At 46.3% G+C, this 12,990-nt stretch overlaps 1 protein-coding gene across 2 annotated transcripts in view; it reads right to left on the bottom strand.

The window, feature by feature from the left end:
• The window catches only part of EIF4E2 (eukaryotic translation initiation factor 4E family member 2), a 28,103-nt gene extending 15,741 nt beyond the window's left edge, over window positions 1–12,362 (bottom strand). For both annotated transcript variants that reach the window (XM_066620324.1, XM_066620325.1), the window contains exons 1-3: window positions 12,254–12,362; window positions 9,314–9,428; window positions 4,030–4,164 (exon numbers count right to left, since the gene is read on the bottom strand). In XM_066620324.1, coding sequence (XP_066476421.1) covers window positions 4,030–4,164; window positions 9,314–9,428; window positions 12,254–12,273 — 270 coding nt within the window. In that variant the 5' untranslated portion in view covers window positions 12,274–12,362. The remainder of the gene's footprint in view (window positions 1–4,029; window positions 4,165–9,313; window positions 9,429–12,253) is intronic.
• Window positions 12,363–12,990: the final 628 nt, after the last annotated feature.

Genomic DNA, 12,990 nt, shown 5'->3' with positions numbered 1-12,990 from the left:
CCCACTAACCCCTAGGCCTGCCAGCACTTAACCAAGTCCAAGATTGGGGGGGGAGCCTCACTATGCAATTCTGCACCAAGTGTTTTCCCTCTTAGACCCTTGAAGGCATGCCTTAAGCTGTGTCAGTCCTAAAAGTAAACCCAATGCCCATCGGAGAGTTCATCTCCCTAAACATTCATCCTTACAACTTCTATGCAATTATACGTAAACCTTCATCGTGTGGCTTGTAAAGAGGTTCCACATACAGAGCTTTGAGGAATTATATAGATCCGGTTACATTCATTTCTTCTTCTAGTGCAACACATTTCCAAAGTCTCCACTGGGAGTTCTGGAGACCACTGCTGCCCCCCAGTGGCCAAAACGGATTTTCAATAGATCGTACCAGACTTGACATGCAAGCCTATACAGGTCTACCAAGAACTGAGTGCAATGGGACATGCTCAGTTAACTGCATATATGACTGCAGTCTTACAACAAAACAACATACAACAGTGACAAAACCACTGGTTTAAACCCAGGTACCTCCCAATCATGCACAAAGTGATGGGGGAGATTTTTTTTAGTTATTTCACAAGAAGGTGCATCTTGTTTAACCCCCCTCGGCCTTTCATGTGAACAGCGAGTTTCATTTCATTTCACAAGTATCGCCCTTGTCTCTGATATAACTGCATAGTGCAAAAGGCATGTAAGCTGCAAGGCAGGGCTGGGGATGTATTCCAGGATATACTTGCCATTCACCTGGAATGCTAGAGAGGCCCAACAGGTCAGGCCAGTTTCACACATGACCTGAGTGTGCCCTAGGATACGACCCAGAAGCTCCTGCAACACCCTGGGGTTTTGTAATGGATACATAGGAGTTTCGTGGCAGATAAGTAGAAAGGGTTCCCTGAAAGTCTAATGTTTGAAAACCACAGCTGTAGCCAATGGTTGGCAGTGGGCTCATATAGCAAGCACCTCTTGCCAATCTACTTGTCTAAGAGTAGGCTTTGTTGCTTGCTTTTGCTAACAGCAAGGTTAAGTTCAGCTTGGGGTTAGACTACATATGACAAGGTAATCCAAGAATAGGGTCTCCTGTGGTTTTTTCCAAAGTCTTAATAGCAACCATGCTCAGCAGAGTGTGGGCGGGAATGCAAACTGCAACATCCGCACTGAGGTGGGGGGTGAACCCCATTCCATTTTCATCTTCCCTCCATTTCATTTTTCTGACTGAAACTTCCCCCATACTTTCCCTCAAAGCAGATATAAATAAATATCACACAGGTACTCCCTAAGTTTTCCCCTGTAAGAAACAGCTGTTGGGGGGAGGGGTACATTTCCTGCTGTTTCAAGAAAACAACATGGGGAAAAAGTCAAGCCCCTTTCTCAGCACCATAATCCAGATCTGAATTGGAGACCTTTGCAGCTGCTTTTAAATTTAAACACCTGCAGTAACTATACAGCACTATCATGTTGGTGCACTACAGAACACCATAAGCTAAAAGGTAGTCCCTGCCTTAAAGGAGTCTGCAATTTAAACTTTAATAAAGGAAGAGGAAAGCTACAGGATGGATAGGCATGGTGACTAGGGTGCCCTTCAGGGAGAAAGGCGTAATATAAATCTAATTCATAATTAGGCACAGATTCAGTTTAGCTTAGGAAGAGAACAAGAAGCCAAGGCATAAGTAAAAAGTTTCATGGAAAAAGTAGGTTTTAAGGAGGAAGCAAAGACAGAGGAAGGGGAGCTTGCAGATGTTCTGGGTGAGAGTTCCAGGAAAAAGGGGTAGAACTTCAAAATACCCATTCTCACTCCTCCATACACCACAGCCATGCCTGTTGCTAAACAGGTGTAGATCGGTTTCTCTCAACCGGTGATACTTGATACTTTTTAGATTGTGAGCCCTTTTGGGACAGGGAGCTATTAGATATTTGATTTTCTCTGTAAACCGCTTTGTGAACTTTTTGTTGAAAAGCGGTATATAAATACTGTTGTTGTTGTTGAACCACTGGTGTTACTTCAGAGGGTCTCCAATGGTACTCACAGGACTCCAGACTCCTGCTACCTGGCAACAAGACCAGCAATGCAACGCAACAAGCAGAAGTAGGAGGTTCAGCTCAATGGGCAGAGCTCCAGCATGAGCTTTTGTGTGCTCAAAAAAGCCCTCTTGTCTGCCTTGAGCTTCTTACTGGTGTTTGTTGCATTGCATCTGGCCTCCCAATCTGGAAGAGACATGCAGAAGTGGCAATGACATCATCACCAGTTACTTCCAATGGTACTTCCAACAGGTGGACGATGCAATGTGGTACAGTGGGGGACGAATACTGAGAAATGCTGGTTTAGATCCTTAGCTTAGGAAAGGGGGCAACTGCTCTACTCTGCTGGACAAGGAGGAATGGTATTCGAGAGGCAAGAAAGGCCTATGGATTTTTGCTGCACTTTCTCCCTACCAAACTCTCTTTGGTTAGGACGCCAACCAGGCGCTTGTGCTCCTATCCCTGAGTTTCGGTGTTCCAAACCTGTTCAGCAACCCTTTTCTCCACAAATGCTGAAACTAACACTACGTGCCCCAGGGTAATTTTAAAATGAATAGTACATTTGTACACACCAGCAAAGAGTAATTTAGTCAGGCCAATATTTCCACTGAGACTCAACCCCCGCCTTCAACCCTTGAGCAGTTCTGGGTGCTTTGAAAAAGAGAACATTTAAAAGGGTCTCTGACCCATTGGGGCTGGGAGTGCACTGAGCATTGGGGCCTGGCTGCAGGACTGCCGGGTGGACTTGAAAATAAATGGTGGAGAACTCTGAGGTTGGCAGGCATGCGAGTGATGGAGGCAGTGAGGGTCAGCACAGCAGCCAACGGAACATGGTCAACGATGTATTATTTAATGGTTGCCATATACAGTGTTCCATGAAGGTTTAATCATGCTGATAACGCCTGAGGAACTGGCCTGCTGCCACCTTAGCATCACTTCCATTAAAACTTAGTTTTTTAATAGTTCTTGTAAGTTTGCATTCTTTAACTTAATTAAAAACAAACTGTAAGCAAACTCTGGTGTTCCGGGCTAAAAGTGGAACAGGAGGACTATGCACTGAATTGCTCAAACTTAAAGAAATCTTTCCTAAGTTTGTAAAATGTTACACTATAATAACATTTTTCTTAAAGTTAATGTCATTGTTTCACAGTAACAGCAAACTAATCAAGGTAAGTATCAAACCTGTGGATGACTGAAGTGCCTCTTTCTGTTTATGGTAATAGAGTCAATGCTTTAAAAATACTACTGTGTAACAAAATTTGAACAATTTCATGTTTACCTGAATATTTTGATGACTCTTTATTAATTTTGGATCAATGATTTCAACAATGCTGCTGTTTTTGGCAGAGTATCAATAGTTTACCTACAACTTACACCATGCAGTAGTATAATATGACATGTAATACAATGCACTAAGCAATGGGATAAACAAGAGCACAAATTTTAAGATAACTAAAAATGTTCTGATGAAACAAAAAAATTATGATTACCGTTGGAACCAGCACCTCTGAATTGTATAATAAACATCATCAAGTCAACATAAACAATTTTTGTGTCACACAGTGATTTGACATGTCAACTTTAACAGAGGGAGAAAAAATTCTGTCCATCCAATCTCACACCATTCACCTTCATTCCATCTGACAATGAAGGCACCTGCTAGCACTCACAATCTTACTTTGCCCAACTACCCCCTAAGCCTGGTGCTCCACACCCAAGAACATGCATGTGGTTTATGAGCATCAAACAGAAGAAGCTGCTTTATAGCAAGTCAAACCATGGATTTTCCAAGTTCAGTTTTGTTCTCTTTGGCCTGGCAGTAGCTCCCCAGGGTCTCCAGCAGGGGCCTTTCCCAGCCTCGATCCAAGGGACTGAACCTGAGATGTTAATGCATGCAGTGAATGTGCTCTACATTCTAAGCTACTACTCCTCCCCACGTCCTGCACTGCACAAACACCCACACAGCCACCCAAACTACACTGAATCAAGTTAAATGAGCAACAACAGAAATGCACTTACAGAGGCGAAGGTACCAATTTGTTTGATGTTCTGTTCGTAACTCTGAGAGCTGGTGGGCCTCCCGGGTGTCCGTCTAGAGTACCAGAAGGTGTAATTATACTGCAGGGGGTGCTCAGCCGGCCCTGGAACCACAGCCTGTGTGTGGAATAGAAATGTTCATTTATCCTTATGCATTTCTCTAAAGAAAGGGCTGAAAGAGACATTTGCAGCATTAGAAGTCTGCCATCAGAGAGCGTGAAAGAACAGTTTAGCCTCATTTTCTTTGTGAAATTCCATCTCTGTTAATAGCTTGAAACAGATCATTAGTCTGGCAGGAATCGACTATACTTCAAATAGGAGATTAGCAAACCTTGGTGCGCTCGATTTTCTCCAAGCTGGCAGCAGACGAGCCCCATGAGGGGCATTTCGTGTCTCTCAAAAGCAACTCATCAGACAAGGCCAGTTCATGAACTCTGCCTACATGCCTTTATATGTCTCCAACTGTTAGAATAACAGATCTCAAAACAAAACAAACAAACCCTGTGATACAATGCCACATAGACCCTCTCTGAGTGGGGAAAAAACACATGAAATCAAAGCAAAGCAAAGAGAAGAACTCCAAAGATGTTCAAGTAAGCCAACAAAGCCACACTGGGAAGCTGGACATTATTAACACCATATTTATCTTTTGCATCAAAGAGATATGAAACTGCCTTCTCCCAAATCAGACCACCGGAACATCCAGCCCAGCATGGTGTCCTCAGGCTGGCAGTGGCTCTCCAGGGCTTCAGGCAGGGAGCTTCTCATGACCTACCTAAGGGCCCAATCCTATCAAACTTTCCAGCTCCGGTGTAACCACTATGCAACCCTGTGGTAAGGAAACAAATGTTCCTATACCTTGAGAAGGCTCCAGTGACTGCCCCTTCACCATAGGATGCAGCTCACACCCTACTGGCACAACTGTACCAGCACTGGAAAACTGGATAGGATGGGGCCCTAAGTGTCTTAAACTGGAAATGACTTCTACCTGCCTGTTAACATACCAGCAACCCAGCTTCATCAAGATCACCACCATTGCTATGCCCCTTGGAATGCAACAGGATTTGCTAAAACTTCAGCCCAACACTGTCCGCATAGCTCTGCTCCTCCATTTCTTGGTCACACTAGATCAGTGGTACGCAAACTGGTGGGTCCCAACCCACAAGGGGAATCATGAGTAGGGCATTCTCCCTTAACGGGAGTGGCCCTGCAGTGATGGTGCTGAAACAATGGGTGCAATTCGCAATTGCGAAACCAGGTCATGATTGCTATTTTTAGGCATTTTAAGGTTTGGGGAGTCTCATGGAGGTATCTGCAAGCTCCCCACATCCCCCAGGAGGCTGGAACTGCCCCTAGTAAATAGAAAAAACAATTTCAGTAGCGCAGTAGCGCAATCCTGGTGATTGCATCACTGCCTTAGCCCCTCCCTGCAAATATTTACTAAGTTTCCAATTTCTCTGTAGAAGTTTGGGAAGCATTGCACTAGATGGTGAAAAACCCACAGTAGCAAGGTTTTATTAAAAAAAAGGATTCCCTTTCAATGGATAGAGTTCCTCTTGGGGTTTAGCATGATGCACTGGGTTTGTGAGTATTGTAATAGGGGGTTACAGCTACATTTACCTCGAGGTCAACAGGAGTTTGACTAAATTGTTGGAGCTAGAGGTCTTAACTAAGGGATCAGTTGCAATGACCTTTAGGGTAATGGGGAGAAAGCGAACAGATGACTATCATCCTATAAATTGAAAGCACTGACAAACTCTTAGAGCTGCGGTTTTCAAACTCTTATTAAGAGTTTTCTCACTTATTAAGCTTCGGGGAGCCCTGCGGACAGCCGTGCAGGGCTCCCCCCACCCCCAGGAGGCTGCAGGAGGATCTGGTAAGTGTACCCAAGCCCCTGCAGTCCGCCTGAGCGGCGCGATTCTGGGGATTGCCTTGCTGCCTCTTCCCTGCCTCCAGGCTTCCCCCGCCCCGTAAGGGGAAACAGGCCAGGGCCCACCAGCTGGGGCGTCACAACACCCCAGTCTGAAAAGCCCTGCCTCAGAAGAAGCCACCACTTGAGTGCAAGAGTATGGGGCTTCAGTCAGATGACTGGCTACAGCCTTCAGAGATGCAGACTTCACCAACAGTCGCAGGCCAGATGTACAAGGTCCCAGAAGGGTCTGTTTGAAAAGACTGCCATGTTGTGCTGCTCCTTCCCACATGCAGCCTGTGGTCTCTGAAGCAAACAAGCATCTAACTGACCCTCTGCTAACTGAGTAAGAAGCACTTTTTCAAGTGGGTGCTCTTCTTTTTTAAGCAGGGGGAGAGTAACTGGCCCTTCTCACCCCAGCAGTGTCTTTTCTAGTGGCTGCCTGCTGGTGTTCTTTTGCATCTTTTAGATTGTGAGCCCTATTGGGACAAGGAGCCATTAGTTATTTGATTTGTTCTGTAAACCACTTTGTGAACTTTTTGTTGAAAAGCGGTATATAAATACTGTTAATAATAATAATAATAATCTAAGGCAGGGGTCTCTAAACTTTTTGGCCAAAGGGCCGCATCAAATATCTGGAACAGTGTCGAGGAAAAAATAATTAAATATAAAATTTAAATAAACACATTAGAAATGGAACTTAGTTGAATGAATAAATGAATAGGCTCAAATGCCCAGGACTTCTCCAAGAATGAACACAGCCCAAGAAATAAAGCACACACTTAAATGGACCCCCATTCTCCCACCCCACAAGCACAACTCTGGTTGTGTTTGGTCAATTGGGCCAGAGGCTCTCAGGGGCTCAGAGGCTGGCTGCGGGTTGGATAGAAGCTTGCCCGAGGCTGCATCTGGCCCCCGGACTGGGGTTTGGAGACTAAGGTGGCCCTGATCTAAGGCAATGATTCTCAAACTGGTGGGTTGTGACACACCAGTTTGTGTAAAGGGTACCCAGTCCCTTTAAGGGGTTGGGGAGGGGGCAAGGGCAGAAACACAATCCCTAGGTTCACATCGCTAACAGGGGTGGAAAGCCACTTACAAGTGGCTGCAGGATATTGCAGGAGGAGTCCTGTGCAGTCCTCCACAGGGCTCGCCGATGCTTAGAACATTGAAAAAAGTGGGTACAAATAACTTCTTCTTTACATTTGTATATAGGAAGTGGCCGTAGCTGTGGGTGAAGGAGATCTATTTGGACATTCATGAGCCATAGAGAAGCTCTTTGTGGAGCAACCAGTCATTTTAATTTTGCCAACTCTAACTTCACCTAGTACTAGCAAACCACTTGTCATTTTGATAGTTGGCATGTGTGTGAAGAGCGGGTCAAGGGCCCTTGACAGTAGGGGGTGCAGGCCCCTGCCATGACTGCCAAGACTTATAAGAACATCAGGCCTGCTAGATCAAACAAGGTTCAGCCTCTTCTCCCTCAGTGGTCAGCCTAATGCCTCTAGGACCTAGTAGGTCCTGAAGGCAGCTTGAAGGCAGCCAGGACCTAGTAGGGCTTCAAGGCAGCAGTCCCCTCCCACTGCTGCTCCCCAGCAATTAGCATTCAGTGGCATCCTAACCAGAAAGGTGCCCCTCTGAGAATCAAGGCTTACGGGGCTAGCTTGGCCCTATACCTAACTACCATTTCCCCCAAGTACAGTGCCTGGTTTTCTTCACAGGAATAAATGATAGAAACGTACACAATTTGCTAAATTATTATTTAGCAAATATTTATCTACTGAGTTTGTATTTTTTCGTTTAGTGTTTATCCTGAGTTCTGTTTCAATTTATATGGGGTTTTGCTTCTATTAATGCATTCTTAAAATGCCTTGGACCAAATTGTTCAGAAAAGGCAGAAAACAAATAATACAGAATGCAAAGTGCACTTGGGAAAACCAGGGGCCATGGAGGGTCTGGACATGTCCCCTGCCCCTAATGGCCCACGTTGTGGAGAACCCAGCTTGCATCTAGCTGCACAACCTCATCCTGCTACTCAGTCACACTAGGGCAGGGGTCTCCAAACCTTCCAGCATGAGGGCCACATTGTATATCTGACATAGTGGGGGGGAGGGGGCAGAAAATAAATAGATAATAAATACATGGAGAAATGCATGGAGAGTTTGATTGAATACGATAAGTGGGTGGCGTTGGAAGGAGGAGGGGAGCAGAGGGCAGAACTGACTTGCACAGGAAGAGCAGGGAATGGATTCTGAAAATGCATCAAACAACTTATGACACATCATAAACTTCCTTTGTTTCAGTTTCTGCTCCATATAAGTTTAATGTAGACATTAACTTTAATTAATATTTATATTACAGGTCTCTCAGCATCAGTATATATCTCATTCAACCACTAAAGGTGCTGAATGTAATGAAATGTAATGGAATAATTTCTTTCCATTATATTGTATTACATTCAGCACCTCTAGTGGCTAAATTAAGTATGCCCCCCCCATATCCGCAGATCCCACACCCGCAGTTTGGGTCCATTGGCCCTCCTGCGTGTCAAATCCAGGTCTTCTGAGCCCAGCGGAAGCCGCATGAGTCTGCTCGCAGCTTCTGCTGGACTCAGACAGACACTTAAAGAGTAAAAAAAAAACACAACTTCTGGTATTTTTGAAAAACTGGAAGTGACTTTTTAATGCCTTACAAGGCATTAGGAGGCCCTGAAAAGTCAGATGAAATCATCCAGAGGGCCTGATGTGGCCCATGATTTGTGGTTTGGAGACCCCTGCACTAGAGTGCAGAGGAATGCTGGGTACAGGTTTTTTTAGGTAGTCCTTACAAGCCAGGTTGTATCAACTCTATGCCACCAAAGTCCCATTTCCATTACTCTCCTGATTATATACAAATCTATTATTTCATATGCATAATAGCTTCTATTTTCACAACTGACACTTGTCAAGAACTCAGATTACTTTCTTTGACAAGGAAGGAAACAGCATGCAGGCCAGTAGGGTCTTACAGCCCAATTCTATGCACGTCTACTCAGAAGTAAGTCCCATTATAGTCAATGGGGTTTACTTCCAGGTAAATGTGGATAGGATTGTGACCATAAGGCCCAATCCTATCCAACTTTCCAGCACCAGTGCAATCACAACACAGCCCCAAGGTAAGAGAGCAAGTGCTCCAATATCTTGAAGAGGCCTCTATGAACTGCTTCCCCACAACAGGATGTAGTGCATGCCCCATTGGCATGGCTGCACCAGCACTGGAAAATCAGATAGGATTGGGCCCTTAGTCAGTTGTGCACAGTTAACAATTTTCTCTCAGAATTCTCTACTGAGTCTGATGTATGGTGGAAAGCCAAGAATATACCTTCCTCTTGGTGCTGCTCTGGGATTTGTCTCTGTCGTTTTTTTCCTTCTCACCATCTTTCTGTGTGCTGTTCTCTTCATTCTGGTCATGATCTCCACTGTCGTCATCCTTCAGACTATAATAGAAGAAGAACAAAAAAGAAGAATCAGTGTGAAAGCATGTGGCTACCAGTAGCCCACTCTCACAAGACCCAGTGCCTACCTCAGAAAAGCTGCTAGGGAAAATACTTTTAAAAGGAAACAACAACCCAACCCCACACTGTGTGTGGTTTTGGGTGTTAAAACAACTATGGGAGAAGAGGAAGCACAAAAGACTGTGACTTCTTAGTACTGTCTGAATAGAATTTTTGAACTGCTTCCCCTTCTGTCCAGGAAGAAGATGTAGAAGTTCACACTCGAAGACAAGTAAAGCAGTTGCCTCATAGGTTTAGTGTGGATTTTGACGCTGAACTAGCTTCTTACCCATTATACAAGATGCTATTGCCTGACTCCCCCCCCCCCCCCAAGAATAAGAGCAACAGGGAGGTTGCAATTTTCTTGAATCACAGACCTATTGTTGGAGTCATCTTCTGGGCAGGACAATGTCCCCTCTCCGTCATCCCTGAACTTGCCTCTTTTGCCTTCACCTTTTATTTGCCCAGAGTTACACTTTTAAACTTGTTTCAACCTATTTTTGCCTGGCACACAGGTGTACACATTTGGTCCCTGTTGCATATATGCAACGTTGGGCAGAAATGGCTTACCCTGGTCTGGCATTGATATGTTTCCAGTGGATCTGTCCATTTTTATTGCATTGTCTTTATTTGCAATTTTATTGTTTTAAAAATTATCAATTCAGAGCCCACAGGCTAAATAAATAGTAGGTTAAAATTTTTACAAATAAGTAAAAACTCCCTTTGGTTCCAATCAATTATCCAGCAAGCCACCAGTTTCTTTACTTCAAATCACATTTCAAAATGTTCTTGCACACAACTGTTCCCAGGCAACTACGTATTCATCTTTTTTCTGCAACTATTTACACTCACCTTTTCCACACTACTGATTTTCTATGCCCAGTTTCCTTCCCTTGTACAGTATCTCTCCACACTGGGAGAATAGGCAGCAAAATGGTAGATGCATTTCAATGTAAGTAAGTGTAACGCAATACACATTACAGCAAGAAATAAAAACTTCACATATACACTAAAGGGATCTGGGTTGTCTATGACAGATCGGGAAAAAGATTTTGGGGCACTGGTGGACGAAAACATGCTCGATGAAAACATCGACCCACTGTATGGCGGCTGGGAAGAAGGCCAATTCCATACTCGGTGTAATTAAGGGGATAGAGAATAAAACAGCTAATATTATAACGCTATTGTACAAATTAATGGTAAGGCCACATCTGGAGTATTGCATCAAGTTCTGGTCACCACATCTCAAAAAGGACATAGTAGAACTATAAAAGGTGTAAAAAAGAGTGACCAAAATGATTACTGGACTGGGTCACTTCCTATATGTAGAAAGGTTACAGCATCTGAGGCTGTTTCAGCGGCGTAGCTAATGGGGTGCAGGTGATAGCAAATGCACCAGGCAACAAGCTTGGGGGGGGCGACAAGCTGAGCTTCACACTGGTGGACAAACTTATGAAAACCTTGGTATGTTACATCATCCATCATGTTACATAAAACCATCATGTTACATATCATTGGAAAAGTAATTTAGCACAAAATGCAATGAAACAAACTGCACTGAAATACCTGCATTGTATCAAAAGTTATGGTCAATTAACCAGAAAATGAAAACACAACTGCCTTTTGAAACAAAAAGTGGATTTTCTTAACTCAAAACTGACCTATAAGGCTGATTGTTCTGAGAGCCAATGAGGTGTTATGTCATCGCAAGGAACCAATAAGGTGTTAATATGAGTCAGCTCTCATTTCCATGCCCCATACTACAGTTACTCCTGCTAACTGAGTAAAGAGGCTCTTTTTCAAGTGGTGATCATTTTCCATTTAGTAGGGAGAGAATAACTGTCCCTCTTCACCCCTGCACAGTGTTCCTAACCAATATGGGGCAAACGTTTTATTTATTTACCTAATTAAAATATTCCTTGTCCACCAATAACAGATAAAGGCCTTAGCTATGCTACTGGCTGGGGGAAAGGAGGTGGCAGAGCAAACAGGTGATGAGAAGCTGGGGGCAGGAAGTGGGTTTCCCCCGCTTTTCACTTTTTTAAAAGCCTGGGTGTGCTGTCACTTCCGATTGTGACATCACTTCCGGGGCATCATTCTGAGCTCGGGACCAGGTCACGCAATCGATAGCTACGCCACTGGCTGGACTGAGTGGGCCTTTGGCCTGATCCAGCAGGGCTCTTCCAACCGTCTTAGTGTTTGCAGTTGTGTAGAGAGAAGGAATCCCGACCAGAGGCAGCAACAACTTCAGACAACCTGCCTAGAAAGCAGCCTCTGCCAAGGCCACCGCATGCCCCACGCTTGCCCTGCGGGCAGAGGCCCTCCTGCATCCCAGCCCTTCAAAGTCATTTGCTGTGTTGTCCATGGAACGTGGGTGCTCCACAGGGAGCCTGTGTGAGGAGCCGCACCAGTCACCCCCACCCCCAAGTTGCTCTCCCAGTCACTCCCACCCCCAGTCACTCCCCCCCACTCACTCCCCATCACCCCCACCGCCCAGTCACTCCCCCAGGCATCACCACCCCTAGTTATCACTTCCCCCAAGCCATTCCCCCAGTCACCACCAAGTCACCACCCCGCAGTCACTCCCCCACTCACTACACCCCCACCCCCCTGAAGTCACCCGCCAAGACACGCCCAAGCAAAGGGCTCTGGCCTCCCAGTGGGGGGCGAGGGCAGGACGGGGGGGCTTTGGGGGCGGCCTGCTGCTGCGCCCGCCCCCAGGCACCCCGAGACTACCCCCCGCCGAGCAGGCCGCGGACCGCACTCACGCGTCGAACTTGTTGTTCATCCTCCTCGTTCGCTCGCGACGGCCGTCCCCTTCCTCGGCCCCGCCGCTTCCGCTCGGCCGGTCCCCGCTCACCGCCGCCCACTTCCGCCGCGCGGAACCTCCTCCTCCGCCCCCGTTTCCCTCCGGCGCCTCAATGCTGGAACGCTCGCTGTGCGGCGGGGGCGACCACCCGGACCGCACTTCCGATCGGCGACCGCCTCCCAAGCCGCTGTTCTCTATGGTGCGCGGCGTCGCTCTGGGCCGCTCATGGAGGAAACTCGACAGCAGGCCCTTCTCGTGGGCTGAGGGAAACCGGAAGTCCCGCCCAAGACAGTGGAGGGTGTGGCGTGGCGGCGGCCCCAGTGGGACTTCCGGTCGCCTATGGAGCGCTAACCCTCAGAGGGAGCGAGGCAACAGGCGCCACCAGGTTCCCTGCTGCCACCCTGGACACGCTTGCCTGGGAATAGCCCCACTGACTGTAATGTTACTTTCGAGTAGGCATGCATAGAGTGGGGCTCTAGGGCTGCCATGCTCTCCACACTTGCCTGGGAGTGGGAGCCACTGACTGTAATGGGGCTGTCTACCGAGTAGGCACGCACAGGGCTAGGCCTTGACTGCAGTGGGACTTACTTCTGAGCAGACAGGCGCTGGGCTGGGCTCTTGAGTCCTGTCAGAAGTGGATAAGGCTACAGTTTTGTTCTTCAAATGCCATGACTTTTTCCACATCCTGTTGTTCAT

The sequence above is a fragment of the Tiliqua scincoides genome, chromosome 3, assembly GCF_035046505.1.
Source record: "Tiliqua scincoides isolate rTilSci1 chromosome 3, rTilSci1.hap2, whole genome shotgun sequence".
Lineage (NCBI taxonomy): Eukaryota > Metazoa > Chordata > Lepidosauria > Squamata > Scincidae > Tiliqua > Tiliqua scincoides.
Note: the sequence above shows the minus strand (reverse complement) of the source record. Positions and strands in the feature narration are given on the sequence as shown.